Source organism: Micropterus dolomieu, unplaced genomic scaffold, assembly GCF_021292245.1.
Source record: "Micropterus dolomieu isolate WLL.071019.BEF.003 ecotype Adirondacks unplaced genomic scaffold, ASM2129224v1 contig_14435, whole genome shotgun sequence".
In the NCBI taxonomy this organism is placed as follows: Eukaryota; Metazoa; Chordata; class Actinopteri; order Centrarchiformes; family Centrarchidae; genus Micropterus; species Micropterus dolomieu.
Window position 1 is genome coordinate 13154 of NW_025743421.1, and position 23839 is coordinate 36992.

At 38.3% G+C, this 23839-nt stretch overlaps 1 protein-coding gene and 1 long non-coding RNA gene across 5 annotated transcripts; both read left to right on the forward strand.

Annotated features, from left to right (window-relative positions):
- Positions 1 to 4829: 4829 nt before the first annotated feature.
- Positions 4830 to 8811, forward strand: LOC123966856. Its single transcript, XR_006824086.1, has 3 exons — positions 4830 to 4876; positions 7029 to 7110; positions 8357 to 8811. It is a non-coding gene; the product is annotated as an uncharacterized LOC123966856 (long non-coding RNA).
- An 11-nt stretch (positions 8812 to 8822) lies between these two features.
- LOC123966854 (macrophage mannose receptor 1-like) lies at positions 8823 to 21865 on the forward strand. 4 transcript variants are annotated; one of them, XM_046042952.1, is made up of 6 exons: positions 8823 to 9047; positions 10320 to 10394; positions 18795 to 18835; positions 19122 to 19499; positions 20159 to 20491; positions 20992 to 21865. In XM_046042952.1, exons 3-6 carry the CDS (start codon positions 18802 to 18804, stop codon positions 21336 to 21338), a joined length of 1092 nt encoding a protein of 363 aa, XP_045898908.1. In that variant the 5' UTR covers positions 8823 to 9047; positions 10320 to 10394; positions 18795 to 18801; the 3' UTR covers positions 21339 to 21865. The 4 variants fall into 4 exon arrangements, with proteins under 4 accessions (XP_045898908.1, XP_045898909.1, XP_045898910.1 ...); XM_046042953.1 differs by having other exon boundaries at positions 9039 to 9061; positions 10238 to 10394; XM_046042954.1 differs by lacking the exon at positions 8823 to 9047 and having other exon boundaries at positions 9965 to 10394.
- The last annotated feature ends 1974 nt before the right edge of the window (positions 21866 to 23839 follow it).

Sequence of the window (23839 nt, forward strand, 5' to 3'; positions counted from 1 at the left end):
ACTGCAGGACACAAAGGACAAAGCTCTGCACACCGTCTCAACAACTCCTAATAAAACTATTGAAGGCAATGTTTTGAGATCAGATCAAACCATTGCTTTCACAAAGAGTTATTATTTGGAGTCCAATGGTGTGCAGACATTTTTCCTGAATTATTTTAATGCCTACATTCAGTGAAATTTTTTAAAAAGATTTTATCATAATTGTTTTTGACGTACTACCTGAGATCTATTAAGTGACCAGTAACTCCAGTTTGGCAGGTTCTTGTCATGTACTGACCATAAAGAAAAGTTTAAAACCAAAATAAACTATGTCTTTTTTCAACTTTCAAATCAGAAGCAAAGGTCAGCTTTTAAACTTGACAGAAATAAGAATTCGACCTTTTTCATGATAAATATTGATGGTGAATGACATTAGACTTTTTTTAAATTATAACATTTTTGGCCCTAGCTGATTCTTTCTGAAATACGGAAGAAATAAAACCGAACCTAAAAGTCTTAAACATCTGTTTTTGATTGAGGAAACCAAACATAGATCTTTGAAGCACAGTGAACTGTCCCATCATATTTCACATTGAACCACAAAGCTTTCAAACCCTATACTTGCTACATCAGCATTGAGTTGTAAAGAACAAGTTTACGTTAGCCAATCTACAAAATGTCAGACGAGAATGACTCTGAACTAGTACAAACTTGATAAAGTTCAAACAATAATCTTAAAGCTATACTTTACCTTAGCAACGGTATCTTCCACGGCGAAAGCTTTTTGCTGTTGCTTCTGCTATTCTGTTATTGCTGGTTGGCAAGCCAGCTTATATGTCTTACAGGCCCCAGGCACAGGGCATGTGGAAAGGTAATAAACCTGTAAAACAGGAGAAATGATGAGGCTGAGGAAACTTGCTGCCATTGGTCTAGACGGTCTTCCCAGAGTTCATTTAATAAATACATTAATTTTAGTCATTACATGAATTCTCTTTTTGCACATCACTCAGAAATATTCAACTAAGTAACCAAATTACATAAAGTGAATAAAACGTATCTAGCACACACATCAATTCATCATTTTCCTCATTAAAAGGGAATTTAAAACTCTCGTAGCCTACAGGGAATGTAAACCTTCGAAATATTAACAAAAGAGTATAATACTTAAATATATTAAAAGGGAATTTAAACCTTTTATATTAACAGGGATAAACCTCTCATAATTCTTACTGACAGAACCGTTCACTGCCCTCAATTTAATAAACGTTCCTGGCAACATTTTCTAGCATTTAATTGGTATGGATGACCTCAAACCACCACGAAACATATTTTTGTAAACAAAATACAAATAAAATACTTCATATGTGAAACTAAGCGCCCAGCAGCCGTAAACGTTAATGGTGGACATTGACCAAGGATCGGGAGTCCTAGCTAACGTCTAGCACAGTGTAAGAAACATATGAACAAACTGCATAGTTAATACTAAAAACAACTTAAACACAAGAGATAACGATTGCTATGCTTATTTATCTGTTTTGTGCTTTTGTACACCGTACTGACCTGTAAAACAGGAGGATCTCGACGATTTTGCCGGAATGGCAAGACGACGACAGCTACGTCATCAAAACAGTCCCCAACCGGCAGCAGGCAGCGCTCCGCTGCCCCCTACTGTCTGCAGTGGAGTACATATTTGTAATGTAAAAGCCTTGGAGGACTTGGTCGACTCAACATTTACATGCATGTGGATGGAAGAATTTGAAAGGGGAAAGAGGATTTTAATAGATTACAAAGTATGTCTTCCACAGCAGTGGAAAAAGTAGTCAGACCTTTGGTAACTTAGGCAAAAAAAAAAACACTATAGAAATATTCTGTTGTTTGAGACACTTTCTCAAATAAAGGGAGGGAGGTGCGTGCATCCTGTAGTGGAAGATACATGGTTTGATGGACACTTTTCACATCCAATGGAGATACTTGTTCAATACATAACGTGATAAACCTTTTGAATCATATGTTAAATTAAACCAAAACAATGTGATCACACTTTTTTTTTTTTTTCTTTTTTTTTTTTACAAATTAATATAAACTTTATTTATCCAACTCTTATGCCACAATATTTCTTGCTTGCTTTTCCTGCCTGTTACCATCCACATTCCCCCTTAACTGAAATAAAAACTAATGAAAAACACATAAAGTACTCTGGCTGTTAGGGAGAGCTAACCATTTGTAAGAACTGACCTGTAACTTCAGATTAAGAAAGGTTAACTGGTGTGACTTGAAGCTTAGGGTAGCAATTGTAAATGCTTGTCATTATTTTTTAATTTATATTTGTGTTTTGTAACCTATTCATTCTTGCTATTTGGGAGCTTGGGTCACTCCCCTTCTGTGGCACCCAGAAGCACCATGGCTCTGACTTGTGTTAAGATCAAAGAGTAAGTTAGGCTAGCACTGCTCCCAAAGGTAGCTAATCACTGAGTTTGAAGCCATATGGTGTGCAGAACTTCACCTGCCTTATAGCTACTCTTGTAATGGCATTATTACTGTTAAAATCTCTTACCTTTCACTATCAACTGTTACCCCTTCGGTGTCAAAACAAAACAACAACAAATATATTTGCCAGTTTAATATGTTGTTCTCATTATGGTTATGTGGGCCTATCTGTGAAACCTGGTGAGCATTACTGTGAGTTAAAAAACAACTCCTCTAGCTCTGGGGCTTTCAAATATTTTACTGCCTTTGGTTTAATTCTGTTTGATGAATCATCAGGGAAAGGCAATTCTGTGATGTGACAGGGGGAATATCCAAAAGTTTTTTTTCCTGAGGTGTTTGTGAATGGCTTAGTGCCCAGATACAGCTTGGCGACCGTCTGACTGATGACTCCTCAGATTGTCAACTGGCTGCTCTGGAAAAGACTCAACAGGTGCTTAGATGTTTCTGTTCTGTTTAGAGGAGCTTGTCCACAGTTCCCTTTTTAAAGAACAAACAAACAAACCAAAAAACTACTGTGTTTGTGTCTACTTGTTGTTCCTTGCCAATATGTGACATAACGAGTTTATTATGCATATTTTTGATCAAGTGGATTGTTGGATACTTTCTCCCAGTTTCAGTAAATGCACAATCCAAATATGGACATACATAATAGGAGAATTATGACATTACATTGATAGAGTCAATGACAAGTACAATCATTGTTACAAAAATAGATAGTAACATGAAGTAAAGAAGCTTATGAGTTTTAATGACTTTTGGATTTGGTATGGTCTGAATTGAAAATGTTACATATACATAGATATGTAGTGTACCATTTATGAGGCATTATAGCCTATCACTGGAAGTTTAATCTGTTATTAACAATGATAATACATTATAGTGTAGCTACTGCTAACTGTAAATGATAACATTTCAAAGCACACAGGGCAGTCAGGCCTAAAGCTAGTTAATGACAACTCGAGGCGGTACAAATCTCCCGCTGACATTGAACATAACCCTTTACATACCTGATGAAATAGACATATGGCCTTAATCAGCACATGTATACTCTTTTCAAATAAACCACCTAATGCAGTGTAATTCATGTTTCGGCTGCAGTAAAACATTTATACGCCTATATTTTGTTGATTTGTGATTTGATACCCCTGTTTACATCTGTTTTTGCAAACAATAATAACTACAACTGTGGGGCTGATGTTTTTATTAAGTTACATGGTGCAGCTCTAAAATGTCATCTTTACGTTTTCTTAACATAGAACATTTAGATATAGTGTAAGTAGGCTACTAGTTTGGCTAGATAGCCTATTTGATATATTCATATAACCTATCTTTTTACAACCCTATTCACAGCCATAAGAAATTTAGGGACAGAACCAACAAAGCACCAAGGTGCGAACCAAAGTTCATGTTTTGATACATTTTGATACATTCGGTTAGTTTTGGTTTGGTTTCACACCTTCTGCGACCGCAAAACGCCGTTTTGTTAGCAAAACATGCTACAAGAGTGATGTTTTTTGGCACTAATGGCTTGCCATACTTTTCGCCTTTCACCGCACTTCAACGGCCACTCCTCTGTTGGTGGGAGCCAGACGAGCATGTTTCTGTGCTCATTCTCTGGGGGAATACCTATTGGACTGTCTATTCTTTGATTGATGTCTTTTTGGACCAATAGTATTTGAGAAAAGTAGGCGAAAGAACCTCCTCCGCCTGTGCTTGGAAGTTGGACATTTCAATGCAGTCATTCAACAAAAGGTAATATATTTATTGACTTGTGATAACATAATAATCATTTCATAAAGACTATAGTACGGTGAGAAGCATTAATCCAATTGAAATGTACATTTTCACTGTTGTAGTTATCCCCCCACCTAAAGCTAATATCTGGGCTGCAGCTTGCCCACCCTCCATTTGCAGGCGCAGTGGGCGCACCTCGCAAACTTAATGAAATCTCTCTGGAACAAACGGCGGCGCACACGATACAGCGCACAAATTCAACAACCGATAGTGGTACAGGTTTCTGCGGGCGAGCGCCTGGTTTGCTCTCAAAGGATAACTCTGCTTGCACAGTGGAATTCTGCTTGTGACGCGTGTCACGGGGCAGCCGATAGTTCCAAACACTGAATAGTTCTGAAAACATCATGATTTATCGATGTCAGGTCTCTTGGGGAAAACCGCAAGCAAGATATATTGTTATATAATTACGTTTCTTAAAGAAACTGATTTAGATAAAATATTTTTCTGTTTTGTTTGTTTATTTTGCTGCTTAATCTCTTCACTCCACACTCCAGTCCAGTTGGTGGCTTTAATGCACCATTAAACTGGTTTGCCCACCACCAATAAACACAAAAGAAGAAGTTTCAGCGCCTTATCCCATTCATTTTTGTTGTGTCCGATGAACCTACGCTCGCTGGTAAATTGATGAAATTACATTTTAACCCATCAACTGACCTCTTGTGAATTTAGTCAATAGTGGTATTTTATGTAGCCAGCTTTAGTTCAACTTTAGTTTAGTTCGGAAGATATTAACTAATTTCATCAGATTCTAAGTGCAGCTAGCTAACCTGAGCAACACTTCACTGGCTAATGTAGCATGACTACATTTGATCTAATAAATTTATGAGAATTAATAAAAATTTATGATTTTTAATATTCAGAGAATATTAATTCATAAAGCTCTCGCTTCGCAGGGCACCACCGGAGTTCTAATTCACCCAGAGTCTCCGGACCTCTGAGTAGCGTTTTAATAATTATTCACTAGTGATCAGTTTTTAAAAACAAATTATCTTAAATCAATCAGTCAGTCTCATATCGAAGGGGTAAATTCTCGTGGCAGGGACTTGGAGACAGGCAATACACACCTTTGATTGCAGTGCAATTTATTAACTAACTAAGGTGATATAAAAATGAGTTAAATACATCAAAGAAATAAACAATGGCTAAACAATGAGAATGTGGAGGTCTATTGTGGGGAGGATTTGACTCATATGGGCAGCTAATGAATGAGTTTTAAGGACTAAAGGAAATGGATTAACAACTATTGGACATCACCGATCACAGAATGTAGGGTTTTGGTCTTACTGCATGTCGTTTCCCCATCCGGGTTGCTGGCAGACTGCCTCACACTGGCTGAGTTCCGTGCGTTCTCGGTTAGGACAGCTTAAGGCCATCGCTTTCTCTGCCAGGGAATTGTTCTGGAGGTCCGTCTTTTGTCGGCTTACTGAAGAAACTCGCAGTGGGGCCTTTCCAACCCTGGCTCGGGTCAAAGGTTTTGTCGTCCTTTGTTACTGCTGGCGGGATAATGTGGCAGGGTCCGACCTTTGTGGGATTAGCTCGAAGCATATAGCTTATAAAGAACTTGGTCGTTCTTGAATTAAACTAGTGTAACTTAACGGACTGATAACTTAACAAAACCAAAGTAAAATAAAACTTAAGTAAAGTTGCTGGAAACGAGGGAAAGCTGAGGTCACGGCACTTTGAGTATGTGGCTTGAAAACGAACAAGCCTTCGCTGTGCCGGGTCGAACTCCTTAGGGCGTTGCCGGGAGATGGGGCACGCTGGGCACGTGCCGAAGTGCAGTTGGGGAGAACAGGAACAAGAGAGCGAACAAGAGCGTGTGTCGCTGTTTTTGTCTGTTGGGGCGTGGTTCCCAGAGGGCAATCCTTTGTTCCCCTGAGGGAGGGCTTGTTTCCGGTTCTTTAATTTTTAATATGTCTAATCAAAAAAAATCTATTTGCGCGTATTGTAATCAAATATCTTCCCACAATCAAACCTTAATTGTCAAACGGTTGTACTGTTCTTAGTTTTAAGCATTTGATAAAAAGGAAAACAATTGTCAGTAGTTCAACTTTGAGGTTAGCATTTCAGAATGATCACATCAGATCAGAGGAACTTAACTAGCTTCCTGGATATATTGGCTGTTACACGTTTTTAGAGAATATAAGCAAGATACACGAATGGCATCAGATTATGAACAGGTAAATGCAGAGTGACATTTATACATTAAACGGCATTTCAGACACTTAGGGAGAGCAACCTTTCACCTCTTCCTTTGGGGTCTCTTCAGCCGTCTGTTGAGAGTTGATATCTCACCCCCCCTCTTTCTCTCAGAGAGAGAGCGAGGAGGAATTCTGAGCCTCCAAATTATTTAATATAAAATGCACAAATCCACACTGTTTGTTCACAACACTAAGTTACCATAAAGCTAACGTTACTCCCTGTCAGTTTGCCGACATTTACTTTAAATGTCAAGTTATAAGTGTACGTTGATTCGTTGGCATTCAAAGTTTATCTTCGGTTATTAGAATTATAGTAGAAGTTAGCAGCACTTAGTGGCTGCCATAGTAGTAACATAACGTTACTATGAACGGTAACGTTAGTTATGTGACATATACATGTCAAGCTTGTATCTAGCAAGGGTGTTCCTTGGTTAACGTTAATTCAGTCATTAATGTTACACACATTGTTTGTTGGACAGTGCATCGGCTGATAAGATCAGAAGCACAAAAAAGTAAGTAACGTTATAACTGCAGCAGATAACGACTTCATATGTTTTTCTGTTGAAGAGGCTGACATATGAAACCATCGGAGACTGACTTTAATGAGCGAGCAAGCCAGTTATCCACAAAGGATCCAAATATCAACGAGGTATGTCCCTGTCAGAAACAGCTCTCCGTGTTGAATCAGTGCCTCTGAACAGCTAAATCTGAATATTATAACCTCCATGAAGGTAGGATTATTGCAGGACTGCATTAGTTTTAGCTCGGTGTACCCAATAAACTGGCAGCTGGATCTGCTTATAGGCCTCATAGAAACGTGCCAAACTTGTATGTTTAAGAGTAAGTTAGTGGAGTGCAAATACCATGTCCAGCAAACAATATCCAGGACAAACTTTCTTCCACATTGATGCAAATATGAGTAAATAGTGACATGAGACATACAAATAATTTGAGCTACGGAGGCATTTACACATCCTTTCAGCTGCTGGTCTTACTGTGTTGAATGCTCTTAGTGGCCTTAATAGGTGCCACCTTTACAACCTTTACAACAGCTGTGCCATTATTTAATGAAATTTACACATATGAGCATAAATGTGTAAATTTAATTAAATGTTTAATACTGAGGTTAAAATTAAAGGGTGTTTTACTGAACTACATTGTGTTGCATATGAGGATTTTTTTGTCCTCCCTATTTACATAATGTACATTACAGGGCCAGAATATCAGAAACTCCTCTAAATATAATGCAGCTCAGTACAACACCAACATCACCAATTATGACCTCAGTGATAAAACATGTAAGTGAATTAACTGAGCTGGTGTATTTATTACATTAGATTGTATAGGTGTACCTAATAAAGTGACCACTGCAGACACAAGGTTTTCCCTGTTGCTCCTCTGGGATGTGTTGTTGAGTGTGGTCACCACATAGACTGTATGGGTCACCTTAACCACTGGGCTAGCCTGCCACCTAAACTACAACAAATCTCAACAGTGATGACCAACAACCAACCCTCTTCTGGTATTTAATATTTGGTCAATTTGCAACAAAGTAGTAGTACTAAATATGACAATTTTATTAAGGTGTAAGGGAACTTGTGTTACAACTTTTAGTCCACTGAAATACCATGAAAAAAAGTTTATATTCACGTCAAATTCTTTACTGGGGCACAGAACCAAATAACCAAAATCATGCCAATGTCCAGATAAAACTGGACCTAACTGTGTACTCTCACTCCTGTAATCTCAACCTCATGAAATTATTTGGGAAATATTGGCTTTCCATGTATATTATAATTTATATTATAATATTAAAATCAATGTAAAATTAAATGTATTAACCTTGTATTAACATGTATTAACACTTTCATCTTTCTTCTCCCTGTTCTTTCCAGCAGCACCAGGCTCGTGTCTCCTCAAGAGCTGGTCTCATCTGTGGCCTATGACCTGGTCTGCTTCTGACAGTCCTCAACAAAAACAACCTCACTTACCCTCTCCCTGTAGATAATATATAATGAAGTGTTTTGTTGAATGCAATTGGTTGCCTTATATATTTTGCACTATTGACCAAACTTCTCTCTTGACTTAAACTGAGCAGCTTCAGTTATTTATTGATATTCACTTGTCGGGGATGTTTATGTGAATGTGTCTTAACACAACGGTACATTAGGACATGTGATATACAGTAGACTAATTATATATATTCTGCATATGCAGCACTTTCTATGCATGTATTTGTGTGTTCCGAGGTATAGTTTAGCCTGTGTTTCGGGAAGGATAAAGGGGTAACGTTACAATAGCCATTTTAAAATAAATTACAAAGCAGTAATTATATGGATTGTATTTAGGAACAGAGTAATTCACGCAGTAGCCTAATCATCTCTGCAGTTGCATTTCAACAGTCTCTCCATCCTTCCAAAGAAAAAAATCACTACTGTAAGTACAGTTACCGTAGTAATCAATGCACATTATACGAAAAGTGCTGCAAATATAGTCTGCTGTTAATGTGTTGTAACGTCACACCTCTTCCCTCCAAAATTATCCCCAAACGGATAATAATGCTTTCCCGAGTCCCCAGAAGAAATGGTAGGCTATCATATGTAAGTATAAGGATAGTAATCAAAAAATGATGCCTTAATATTTATTATAAACTGCTGCAAATATAGTCGCTGCTGGTTTCTGTCCCACCTGAAACTGTTCAAAGTGGTTGACAGCGCGGATTGGTTGGAACTACTGAGAGCTGCATGGAGCACGTGATTGCGTGGTGGTGAGATCAAAGAGTGTCGTAACTCTTGTTTAAGGGCTCTCTGTGATCACGTTGAAAGTGACCAATCATAAGAGGGTCAGTTCCCTCCTTGGTTTCCGCCCCCAAATTGTCAAAAGTCATGTAGACTCGAGCAAGCAGAGATCAGCTGAGCGAGCAGAAATCTACTGCGCGAGCTAAACACCACTCCGCGAGCAGAAGCACACTGCGCGTGAGCATAATTCCACTGTGCAAGCAGAGTTATCAAACTAGGCGCTCGCTAGCAGAAACCTGTTCAACTATCGGTTGTTTAATTTGTGCGCGAGTACTTTATTGTGCGCGCGGGAAGGTTAATTTTTGCACGTGTGGAATAACATAATTTGCTCGTGAGCATGTTTTACATGCTCACAACTTATGACTAAAAATAACCCTTGTGGGCGGGTCGGCGAGAAGCCCATAAACAGCTTTGATTCAACTGTAGGCTACATGTTGCCGACCAGCTTGGCAACATGGACTGGAGCAAGAGTTGCAGAGTGGTGAGTTATTAATCTGTAACAAAAGTATTTTTCATCCATAAAGTTTTAACAGAGCTCTGTCTCTACATCATAGTAACAACTTTATGTCCATTGACTGCCCAGAGGGTAGCTAGTGTTCGGAAGGGAGAGGAGGTGTGTGCTCAGTGTTTTTGAGGGCGTTTCGGACTAGCTGCTTGGCAAGCGTTATATGAGGCGCATTTAGCTTTCTTCCCTGTGTCATCACAAGGATGAAAGGGAAGCGGCTGGACTGGAGTTTTCGGTGGGAGATGGGAAATCCCTTTGGAGCTGGACTTTGGGCTTTTTCACTTTGCAAACCTGTTAAATGCACACACAAAAGTTATATAATTCAATAAAGGAGAGGGGAAAAGCCAAGAAGCATAAGAACACCTCTTTAAACTGACACAATTTGTTAGAGTGTGTTGGAGAGTCACCAATCCAGTGTTTCTGTTTGTGTTTGTTTTCCATTGTATTATGTAAATTACCTCTTTCATAAACAGATGTGCTCCAGTGAAAGAGTTTGGAAACTTCTGCATTTTGATATTCAAATGCTGACATTAAGGTGGTTCCATGCGATTGCAGAGCATGTAATCTTTTGTGTCTGCATCAGCACATCGAGGAGACATCAGAGTGAAGCGGAGAGAAGAATCATCAAATGTAAGTTAATACTGTTGTTTCACTTGAGATTTCATGTTGTGTGTGTGTAAAGGTGGACAGTACAGTATATCCAATATTGAAAAATAATCTTCTAAGTGCTATTTGTCCTTCAGTACTTGTATTTAACATTTTGTGTATAGAGTTTCATTCATTTCACACATTCTGTGGTGCAGATATTATTGCAACTTTTAGAATATGTTATTTACAATTTTGAGTCGTTGATGTCTCAGTGTCAGAGATGTTTTGAATTAACTGGTTCACTGACACTCCTTGTTTTGTGTCTCACCTGTATGTTCATGATAGACATTACAAGAAACATTTGTTCCAGGTTCTTGTATGGCAATATTTTTAATCTATATTTGACACAAACACTTCTTAACATTTCAACCAGGGCCGTGCAGAGACCTTTGGAAGGGCAGGTGCTCAAAGTATAAAAAGGCCACATGGAACAAGGATTTGAATAGGGCTCTTCTCATACTATTGACATAGAAATATATCATTATGTATTCCTTGTTGACACACATATACAGATGCTTCTGTATCGATACATCAGCAAATGCTGTGACGCAAAAAGAAACAGTGAATACCTAACTCTAGCTTTAAAACACTGTGGGATGACATAACTTACAGGGAACAGTTGCTGTTGTGTTGTTGCTGATACTACTGGAGGTGATCTGTGACTACAGATAGTAAAACAACTATAGGATATATATTAGCTGATTAAACAATTATGTGAACATAAAAAGATTGTTGAGTGTTTGGGACTAGCACACAGTGACTGACCTGCTGTAATACTGCAGCACTACCAAGGCTGACTGCTAGGGAGACGCTCACAGAGCTCCACACCATGAGCTGCAGGTAGAGGAAATAAGTAAAATAAATGTCTAATCATATATATCTAAATAAATAAACTAGCATTAATATTTTATAATATTCCTGACACCAAAGTGAAGAAGAAACGGCCCATTAGATTTCAGAAAAAATGTATGAGATGTTTTTGAATCTGGTATCTTATTTCCTCTATCTGCAACTCTTAGGCTACGTTCAGACTGCAGGCCAATGTGACCCAAATCTGATTTTTTTGCCCATATGTGACTCAGATCTGATCTCAGTGTGAACAGGCCAAGTCACATGGAATCTGATCTTTTCCAGTTCGGAATTGGGCCACTTCCATATGTGGTCCAAATCCGATACAGATCGATCTTTTTAAATGAGACCTCAGTCTGGACACTCAGGTCGCATGTGATGCGACTTTGACGTCACTGTAGAGCAGCTTGTTCTGCTGCAGACGGAGCCGCGCTGAACGAAAAAGCTCCACAAAAAGCCTTTATTAAACGTGGCTCTCTTCCTTTTCTACCTCGCTATCATCTGCTCACAAATGCCCTTTCTTATACCTAAAATCCACCGGACCGGGGCTCTCTTCTGAGTTACGTGCATGCTAGTTGTCTGAGTGGACACAGTGGGGAGAGAGTGTGTGTGTGTTATAGTTGAGCTGTTGTAAACACTACTGTTGCTGTCAAAATGTAAATATATTCAATACTGTTCTGAATTTCATGAGGTTTTTTTAAAGGCTGAAGTAGGCTATAAATCGGAGGAATAGGCTTAGAATTTTACCAGTGTTGTTATACTTATTTTAAGGCACAAGGCTAGTACTAGTGCAAAGATTTTTGTCACATTACATAGAAAACTGGGTCATTTTATTTACTGCGAAATTATTATTCATTCATTTTACTGATAGTTTGATCGGGCAGGCCTTCACAAATTTTAAAATAAATAAAATGAAGGAAATTTTGCGTTTGAAAAAAGGGCCCTTTGGGCAGCAAAGGGCAAAAGGGCAGGTGCTCAAACACCCATTGCACCCCCCTCTGCACTTGTCTGATTCCAACGGCCGTCAGGTCCTGGCACACATAGCTGCTATGTTAACTTCATACTCATTTGATACATCATTTGAAAGCTAAAATCCTCATGATTCCACCAATGCAAACCATTTCACGATACCAGTACAATCAAAATTGACATGACTCACTTATGATGCATCATAGTAATCCACCGATTGATTATATTCCAACAAAAATGGTCTTGTTACGTTGTCAAAGGTCAAAACGATCCAATCCAGTAAAAATATTTAGTCCAAAAAACATTATTCCATCAATAAATCCCCAGGGACGGCTGCGGTATCCTTTCATATTTGACAGCATGTATCCATAGACTGTATATAAAAAGCTCTTATCATACCAGCCATATAGGGGGGGAAGTTAGGACAATTCCAAAATAATCAAAAACTAATATCAAATTATATTATACATTATATAAACCATCATCATTGAGTATAAATATATTTCAAATATTATAATAAAATGAATGATCTTAGTTTATTCCTGTTTTTGGCAGTGAAAGTTGAAAAATCCCCATTGACCAAAAAGTAAACCTCCATATTGACCGACTACCCCCCTGTATCTGCATGAAATTGTTTGGTCCTGCCTTAGAGCACTGTATCAGTGAGGGTTTTTAGATGCAGTCAGTAGATGTGCCAGAAATACAGTGTTAACAATGTTGCCTAATAAACCAAAATCTGGTTTTCAAAAAGGAATGAGAGGAAAGACAAAGGAAAGGATGTCAATCTGGAACCCAGTTTTTCACTAAGAAAGGTTGGCAGCCTTTAGTCTGTGAGTTATATTAACCTGTTGGCTTAATGTCCACAGTGAAATAATCTAGCTAGCTGCAGACTAGTGTTAGCCTATATTTCATCAACATTTAATCAGTGTGCAGGGAAACGTTTAGCAAAAGATTCATATTGAATCATTGTCCCTGCCCCTTTTAGCAGATGAGTCAGCAGCAGCCCAGTCTCCCCATAACTGTAGCCTCCCTGTCCCAGTGAAGAAGGTGAGCAGCACTGTGTGAATGACAGGCCAGTTAGCATCATGCCAAGGGAGTCTGTGGGGATTTCTCTGTCTCTCTTGCTCTTTTTATTATAATAAAAAGAAAATGAAATATTTGTTAATGACATTATGAAATAAATAAAATAAACAAACAACTTCCTGTCTGTACTGGATGCAGGACAGCAGCTAACCTCAGCCTGCATGTAGGTTACAGACTATATTAAACTAATAAAGTTTGATATGTTCATTTAGATTAATGATATCTATAGATAGACTGTATTATTTCCATCATGAAGGGAAATTTATTTGAGAAGCAAATAGTGAACTGCATCCTGTATGCAGACTTACATGTACAAATCACCAACAATAAATATAGTAGGCCTACTAATATTGAACTACAAGAAGCCAGACACTTGCAAGCCTTTAATTCGAGTTATGTAAAGCTTTTGATGGGACAGATGTGTCCTAGAGATGTGGTGACAACAGCTGCGCAGAGGGGGCCAATTTGAGTTTTTTGTCATAGGGCCCAAAATTCCTGGCGGCCCCCCTGCTCATATGTCATAACCGTAATAACTACGATTTGAATGTAAACATCTATGATAGCTTGTATTCAAATTAATTGCTGAATTCTGACCTTTGGAGTGACACCAAATCCGACCCATTAGGAGCTCACATCCCTTTCACAGCCCACAATAGCCGACGAAAGCCTGAGCTGTAAGGAAGGGCCAGCACCTACTATTTCGTGGGTAGGCCGAGCCAATTGCAACCAATTGATATTGAACTGATAACTGGCACTTCATGTAGCCAATAAATTTCTGAATTATACTAGTATAAAAATTTTAATTTTATTTATATTACATGGGAACAAAACAAAAAGAAAACAGACAATTCAGGACTAGACTGCATTACCAGGGAAACTGGTGTAGAGTTGAGCACCAAAATGAATTATAATCAAACTGGTAGGCAAATTAAAAAACAAAACACACACTTAAACCAAATTAAATCAAATAGCTTGAAATAACACTAAATTTAACTGCACACGGCCCCAAAATACACAAAAAACCCATGCAAAACGGTTACTCTACCCTTCAGTTCCCCCCTTCAATACAGCCAGAAACACAATATATGGCCCATTCAATGACTTAGTGGGAGCGGAGCGCAATAAATCTATCAGAGGTGGGAAAAACTCTTAGTTGGATCTCCTAATGTCTATTTTAAATAAAGACTAATAGAAACACATTAAGATACAGAAAGAAAACTTTCTATTATATAATATTTCACAGAACATGAGCGATGTAAAAAATCTCATATCTTGCTTGACTTGGAAGCACATTCCCCTCCCCCAGTTGAAGACATGCAGGTGACTGGAATCTATATTTTCAAATATTCATGTAAATTTATATTAAAAAGGCTAAAATCTTGTTTAAAACCATCTTAAGCATACATGTCCTTTAGCTGATGTGTGTAACAATCACTCCAAGCTTTGGACACTCACCACCATGAAGACTGTAATAAATAAAAGGTTTTTAATTAATTAATCAAGCACCAAGGAAAGGCTGGCCTCAGCTGCTCTCTCAGGTGTGTCTGACTGCAGAAAGAAACAGCCAGGTGAGCTTCCCTCCCCTATTTATAGACTCTGCCCCTTTGCCCGGGTCCTAGTGCTAGACCCTCTGTTGCCTTCCCTATCACACAAGTATTCATGAATGTGCACTGTTTGACTATGTTGGGATTTTCAACATATGGTCAGGTTTGGTTATTAGCTCAATATCAAAGATATTCTAGAAATATTAATAAAACTATTAATATTCAAAATTATTAATTATAATGAATAAATACAGAGCACCACCCTGGAATCAGGGACCAATAACCAAATATGAGCTAAGTATGATCAGTCTAAAAGAGGGTTTGTCCACCTGTAGTTGGCAAACAGCGAAGGGTGAATCCGCACACTGGCCGTGGAAACCAACTCTTACAACATTATACACAAATAATCACAGGCAACAACTTCTTAAAATTATAATTTTCGACTCAAGCATAAATCAATGATCAACAACTTTAGCAAGTAAATCATTATTAACTATTTTTAGCAAAAAAAACAAAAACCACAACAAACCAGCAAGCGTGTGTGGAGGGGGGCTCAAGGCCGGCTGATTCTGGAATCAAGATGGCGGTTCAGACCATGTTATTTCAGGATCAAGATGGCGGGAAATCACTCTCCCCTGAATTAAAAAAAATGGGGACGCACTCTGATGCTAGCCTGCTGTGGGTCACAGGTCTGATTAGCTGCAGAGATCACATGGTGTGTGCATGTGGGGTTAGTAAGCAGGAGGAGAGAAAGGCACAGAGCAAAGCTATATACATACAATATACCACAAACTATCTTACAGCCACCAGCAGTGAATGTTCATTCAGCAGCGGTTGCTGCTTTGGATTAGATAGAATGTGCAATTGTATCTGTTCTCAGACAACAGAAACAAACACCAAAAATCCTGATTACTTTTACAAACACTCAGCTACAACTTTATCAATGAGAGGGACGGTAGTGAACTTGCATTCAGCAACCGTTCCCTGGTTTGATAAAAATACGGATACATTTTCACACAGTAACAGGAACAAAGCAGTCGCCGCCCAGCGGGTGGTACCGGACACAAATAACATGCGTAGCATGGAAAACACTATCTGCTGCCCAGACATACTAAAGCCTCTTATGTGTCGCTTTGATAGTGAGTAGATGCTTCAGTCCTTTTAGGAAATCCGGTGGAGTTTTCTCTCAGCTTGGTTCTGACGATGCCGGTAGTTTCAACGTCACAGTTGATTCTTCAGCTGCAGCAACAGGAATCAGAACACAGAGCTGATCTTCTTTGGCAGGCATGAAACGTTATCTTGTGTATAACAATTTCCTTGGGGATCCAAAATTGTGTTGGTAGCACAAAGAGAAAAAAAAAAATACCGGTAGAAAAAGGAAGAAAACCGAGCGCTCGTCCGGTGAGTGAAGTCTGCATTCAGGAACAAAGAAAAGTTCAGCGCTGAGAAAGTTGTGTCTCCTATCATCACTTGCGCAGTTGTGGAAAAGACAGGGGCTGTATTGGAGGCTGGAACCGCCTACTATGTACTGTATACTGCATACTGTATGAGGTATAGTATGTAGTATGAAACTGTTAAATAGATTTACTTTGCAGCATGCTACACCAGGCTTTGCTAGTTTCCGGTTTTCAAAATCAGAACAGTAAGAGGAATATAAATGTAAGTACGTGAAGCCGGGACAAGTTACACACACACAACTTCAAATACGATTTGCAGGGTTTCTTTTTATTGTTTTCCCACCTTCAGGGCTGGTACTTTTATGTAAACTGAAGCAAAAATGCAGTCGCTCCACTGGAGTAACTGGGGAATGTACAAAAAAAAACAAAAAACAAACAAAGTGAACGTAAAATGGTCTTCTTTGAGTCAAAAATAGAAACTCAATACTACTTCTGCATACACGTTGCAATGATGCAGCAACTATTACATATATAACAGGAATACAGCCCAGAGTTGGCACATAAAGCGGCATAAACACGGTTACAAAAATACGGCAGTGGCACCTCTAATAAGAGGACAAAAAAAACAATTACAACACTGCACAGTAAACATTACACATCAGTTGTGCTAACCATGAAACAATGTGTCCATACACAGATAGATACATTAATTATACAAGTAAAAAAACACCATTCATTAGTTAACTTCCGTTTCATACCTACCTCACGGATAACGAGCTCTCGTGGCCCACACATAGGGTTTCTTCCACAAGCATCGGCTATCCTATACGCAACAATTGTATACAATGTGGAATTTAATACATACATCATACACCACTAGACAAATACATTGGCATATTGTGCGTAATAACTCACAAGAACATAACATTATTAATAAATGTTCTCACCGATAATAGCAGCAGCCAGTCCATGCAAAATAGCGCAGTTTACTTCCTGTATTTTCCCGGCGCCCCTTGACCTCTCGGCAAGCACGCGGCTGTTTGAGTCAGCAACGCTATGCCCTCTGCTTTCTAAAATCAACACCTGCAGCATTCTCGCTACAGCAGAAAATTGTGCAAATAGAGGTTCTGTAACTTGAATCTCTTGTATATTTAAGTTTGACTACATCACCTGGTTACATACGCTTAAAACGTATTCTTCTCTTATGTATGAGAACAAGGCTGCTGTCGACCTGTAGCAGATGTTTGCTTCGGTATATTGGTGCTTAAATAAGAATTATATAAAATAAAAGCAAATAAAAAGCAAGTGCTATAACCACAACTGTAACATTAAACTAAAAATGTCTATTTAGAATAATGATAATAATAAAGCGACAACAGTCCCCTTTCATTCCACTATTGTTTTATTTATTTTTTTATCAAAGTGCTTTTAAGTTACACAAGCCTGTCCATCACGAGCCAGATGTCTCTTTATTTAATGTTACAACATTACTCAGAAGGTAATGACAGAATAACAGCGGTACGAACATTTAAACTGTCTCACAGCTGCGGGTCTTTCCTCTCAAGTTGTTGCTGGACTCATCTGCTGTGTTGGCTGCAGAGGTCTGTGTGGCTGTGAGATCCGTGAGCTGACTGGCCGGCTCATTAGCTTCCCCCACTGCATTTGCAGAGCTTCTCAACCCCGAAAACGTTCGAGCACATTTTCGATTCGTCAACAATTCCCCTAAAAATGCCGATATTTAAAATGTACACAGTTGATTTCTCGCCTCAAAACTTTTTAGAAGTGGATTTAGTGATCAAACAGCATATGAAAATTGTTCTGTTGTTGTCCTCTAAAGAAAAGACGGGTTGTTGTTACAGGTCTAGCGCTTTGCATTATGGGCCACAGTACGTGAGATAGACTGGTCCAATGCATCCTGCAGATTTTTCCCAAATCAGTACGCCATCCGGGTATTTTTGGCATACTGCAGATTTTGCTTTTGTTTGCATACTGCATACTACGTACTACGTCTGGGCCAAATCATTACGTACTACTAGTATAGTTTTGAATACAGCCAGGGTTTGTTTTACCTCCTTACAGTCCGGCCCAGAGGGGTTTGAGGAGTTCGGTTTTATACCTCCGTTCACAAAATGGCTGTACTTCCTGGGATTACTCCTTGCTTCAGCCAATAAAAACCTTTGGTTTGGTTTTAGAGTTAGAGTTCAAAGGTACGTGTGAATTAACTGACTAGGGGCCATCTGGCTTTTCCGTTGTTCTCTGACCCCCTTTGTGTAGACAAGCCGCATAGCCAGGTTCCTCATTGACCTGAAGGCCCATTTTTGTTGTCATGGATGTGAGGAACAATTATGGTTTGCATGTTTCCTACCATCCTATATTCCTCTTCCTTATTGGACTAAACTTTGCATACTGGAGGGAGTGGTGAAGTTTTTTTTTACGTTCACATACAGTATGTGTTTAAGTGCATTTCATCCAACAGAGACAAGCTGTTAAATCATTGTGTTTGGTTCTCTGCACACTAAAATATCGGTTTCCTCTAACAGAGCAAAGATGCAGTGGAGTCTGTTTCTGCTCATTCTGATGGGTAAGTGGATCATTTACCAGCTCTACAACAGTACTACAGCAACAATAGAAGTACTTCATCAACTGGTAGCAGTATTACTGCTGCAATATTACTACTAAGTTAATCTGGAGTCATAAAACAGTTTGACAACTTTCTCTTCTTATCAATAAAATGTCAAGGAATTGGACTTAAATGAAGAGGATGGTGTAAGATGTGTGTGTGACCTGTGTTCTCATGATTTTGATTTAATAAACAGATGCCTGTCATGCTATCAGCTCCAACACTGCAGTGTTTTCTCTGGTTTTAGGTCAGTGGTCCTTCTTCACTTGTCACCTCTATGAGTATCACTTTATTGGAGAGGAAAAGACCTGGGATGAAGCACAGAAGTATTGCAAACAGAACTACACTGACCTGGCCACAGTGACTAACATGGCAGACGTGAGGAGACTCCTTGACGCTACAGGGCAGCAAAGAGAAGCCTGGATTGGGCTGTACAACCAAACAAATGACAACAAGATGTGGCACTGGTCTCTGCCAGGAGTAGAGTTCAATGATAGTGAAACAAGATGGGGTGATCAACAGCCGAATGATTGCAGAGGTGTTGAGAACTGTGTGTGTATCGATCCTAAGACTAGCTGGAACGATGTCCTTTGTACTGAAAATTATAAAGTTATCTGCTACAATGGTGAGAATATGTGGTTAATAATGCTACTATGTGTATTGAGCATGTCGTCCTGTCTAGCAATTGTTTTCAATGTGGACACACAAATAACTCATCTCTTTATATGGAATTAAGTAAAAACTTTACTAATATGGGTAAAACGTGATATATTTAACAGTCGAAAGGCAATCAGTTGCTAAATCTTAGCCTTTTGTTCCTTTTTATGTTTAAGTGACATTAATAGAAACTGTGGTGATAAAAAAAAATCCACTTGTTCCCATAAAGATTTTCCTAATGCAGTATAAGCCTGCTGTCCTTTGATTTTACACAGAATTATCTGAGCAACCTCATTGTAAAAGTAACACTTTCACCTAAATATCTGAAACTGCAGTGGAATTGTGCTGATTTACGTCACATTATTGTTTCACCTGTTTTAAATCAAAACAGCTTTTTTGTCTGTACATAAAAAATGTCACCTGCAATTAGAAAATGTGTGACTAGTCTTCACAAAATACTAATGACTGTCAACACACACGGGATCTAATAGAGAATCTGGGTTTTGGCTGTGTGAAACATGCTTATTTAGCTCAAATTATTGTTTCACCTGTTAAGTAAGATTTTACGAGACAGAATAAATTGTTAAAATGTATTTCTAACTGCATGTTTGTCTGTTTATTCCACAGAAACAAATCAATCCAATGAATTCAAAATGATTGAAAACCAGATGACTTGGCCACAGGCTCAGAAGTACTGCAGAGAACATCACACTGACCTGGTCAGCGGACTCAATCAAGCTATGCTCATTAGGAACATTACTTCTGAAAGGACGTGGATCGGCCTGTTCAGAGACACCTGGAGGTGGTCAGATGGGAGCAGTTCTTCTTTCAGAAGCTCCGATCTCAAGTTATTTACAAATCAAGAAGGCAACAAGAAATGCGCCATGGCTGAGTTAAATGGATCTGGAAAATGGGACTCTGATGATTGCAGTAAAACAAAACCCTTCTTCTGCTATGAAGGTGAGTTTTGCAACTGTCTCAACAAGGAGCAGGACTGGAAATAGTTGGAAAATCTGTCTGTTAAGTTATTTATGCACGTATGTTGAATTCTTTAATCAGAATCGGGTTTATTGCCAAATAATGAATGTATCTATTCTGAAAAAACAGGATTTCACATTGTGATTCTGGATTTACATAAGCTACACTTTTTATATTTAATTCATTCTTATTTTATTTTACAAGAAGTGGTTTCTATAATCATCCATCTTGTTTTGTTAATTCAATTTTATGTTAGTGACTGTGTCATGACATGGCTTGCTTTACAATAAAATGGCACTTGCTCAAGACATTCTTAAGATATTTAAAGATATTTGTTGGAACCAAACACATAAGCAGTCACTAAAACCTGAAACATTTTATTTCAGTATTGAAGATCCATATTGGATCCCAGTGTTCCCAACAACTAACTGAACAAAGCTGCTGGTATGATCCTGTGTTTGTCTCAATTTCTTCCATGACAGATAAAGTGATCCTGATCAAAGAAAGTAAGACCTGGGAGGAGGCCTTATATTACTGCAGAGAGAACTACAGTGACCTGGTCTCCATCACTAACCCTCACCAGCAGATGTGGGTCCAAGAGAGAGCCAAGAACGCCTCAACTGATTTCGTCTGGCTGGGACTGCGCTACACCTGCACTCTGGATTTGTGGTTCTGGGTCAGCAATGATGGAGTCAACTATACAAACTGGGACCCAGATAGAAAGTCGGATGACTGTGGCATGTCTGGAGCCATGGACAGAGGAGGACAACATCAGTGGGTCACAAAGCCGGATAATAACAAGTTTAATTTCATCTGTTCTAAGTGTTGAAACCCACTCTGCTCACTGGTGTCAGATGTTTTATTCATTCACTCACTTGGTGATTTAATACTTTTGGATAAGTTTACACTATATATCTTCTTTGGGTTTATTGAATGGCTTTCTGGGAAAAGTACCAACACTGTATTTAGTCACAAAGTACCACAAGATTACTGAGGATGTGGCCAATAACAAGTTTTTCTGTCTCCTTTTTCTGATTCACTGAATGATCACTAGATGCCAGATCACAGTGACTGTTTGTTTTTCTCTGAAGTTGTTGTGATAGTTTAAAGTGTTCTCTTAAAGTGTGGATGTTTTATTAATCGTCTTCTATAATTCAAAATGTGTAGTTTGTTTTCTATATTTTTTCAAGATAATTGTTTACATTTGCCTTCATATATTAAACATTTTATCATGTTTTGGTAGAGATTTGGTGGTGGGGTCATATTATATGAAATATTAAATGTCTTCTTTGATGGTCATATTTTATGTAAACAGATACTTGCTTTCTCTGAGGATAAATAAACTGTTAAACCATGGAGTGGTGCTCTTTTTTCATCAATTGTATTTTGTGCATAGACCTAAACAAACCTTAACTGTAGTGTAACATCATGCACATATTTTATACAGAAAGCAGACCTGTCCCAGACGATGTATATTGGCCCTAAACGATTCAGTGCTTTATAAACCTACAGTTATATTTTAAAATGATTCATTTGATAGACAGAAAGCTAGTGTAAAGACTCAGAACTGGAGTGATCCACTTTTTTGGTCTTAGTGAGGACTCGAGCAGCAGCGTTCTAAATCAGCTGCCATGGTTACAGTAGTCGAGTTGACTGAAGATAAATGCATGGACCAGTGTTTGTCCATCTGCTGAGACATAAGTCCTTGAAAGTTGGCTGACTTTTTAATCATCTTAATGTGGCTGATGAAAGTCAGGTCTGAGTCTAAGACTGCACCAAGATTTCTGGCTTGGAGTCTAGTGGGCTTGTTCTTGCCCTCAGTTTTCACTCTCAGGTCCAGGTTTATGGGTAATAAATGTTTTATCAATATACTTTTTTATTGCAACAAAAGACTTGCAATTTATTTTGTGAGCTTTATGTGTAGACACAGCTGAATGGCAACTAATATAATTTTCAGTATGTTAGTTGTGAGAAATACATCATAAGTTGCTGATTTTTAGGATTTCACTGTAATTAACTTGTGAGAAATTTGTATTGGTCACAGGGTTTTTATTCCTAATCAAAGGGTTGTCTGACTTACAATAAACATCTGCTGACATGTAGGTGAGAGTTTTAACATAGACTAATCAAGAAGTAGGGACACAACTCTGATGCCACATACATTTGCATTCATTTGTCAGCCCAGGAAGAAGCTTTGGAGTGTATGCTAAAACTCTGCCATTTGTTTTCCCTTGTCTTGGCAGTTTACTATTGGCTGTTGTGCTCTGTACTTGTTCTGTGCGTTCTCTCATCGCCATGTTACATAAAGAAATGATTCAACACATCTATTTGACTCCGTATTCTTTGGGAAGGAATTATTTTCCCTGACATAGTGCTCTTGTGTTGTTTATTTTCATGGGCTACAAAAAGGGTGGGGAATTTTTCAGTTGGATACTTTGAACATCTAGTCGTCTCTTGCTGGTTTCTGCAACATTGCCTACCTGTGAAACTACTACATAAAGTTTCAGTTTTAAATTTAAATGGACATGCAGTAAGTGTTTAAATGTATTTTCTTTAAACTGACACAAGTTGTTAGAATACTTGTTGGAAAGTCCTCAGTCCAGTGTTTCTGTTTTTTTCCCATTGTGTTATGTAAATGACCTCTTTCATAAACTGATGTGCTCTTCTTATCAGTGAAAGAGTTCGGAAACTTCTGCATTTTGATATTCAAATAGCATTAAGGTGGTAACATGTGATCGAGGAAAGACATCAGAGTGAAGCGGAGAGAAGAAATCATCAAATATAAGTTTAAACTCTGTTGTTTCACTTGGGATTTCATGTTCCGTGTGTAAAGGTAAACAGTACAGTATATCCAATTTAGAAATATATCCAATATCTTCCTAGAGCTATTCATTCATTCCTTCAGTACTTGTATTTAAAATTTTGTGTATGGAGTAAACTTAATATGAATTTAGCAGTTTAATTTACCACATTTGATTTTGTAGTTCATGATTGCAGATATGACTCCAGCTTGACATTTTATGATATTGGATTTACAAAATTGAGTTTTTGATGACTTTGTGTCAGAGATGCCAACACGTCTTGTTTTGTGTATCACCTGTACGTTCATGATAGACATTACAAGGTTCTACACGGAAACATTTATTCCAGGTTCTCGTATTGCACTATTTTAAATCAGTATTTCACACAAAAATTAATGGGTTTCATTAGTTAAAAAAGTATTCACGAATGTGCACTGTTGGTCTATGGTTTGCATGTTTCCTACCATCCTATATTCATCTTCCTTATTGGACTAAACTTTGCATACTGGAGGGAGTGGTGAAGGTTTTT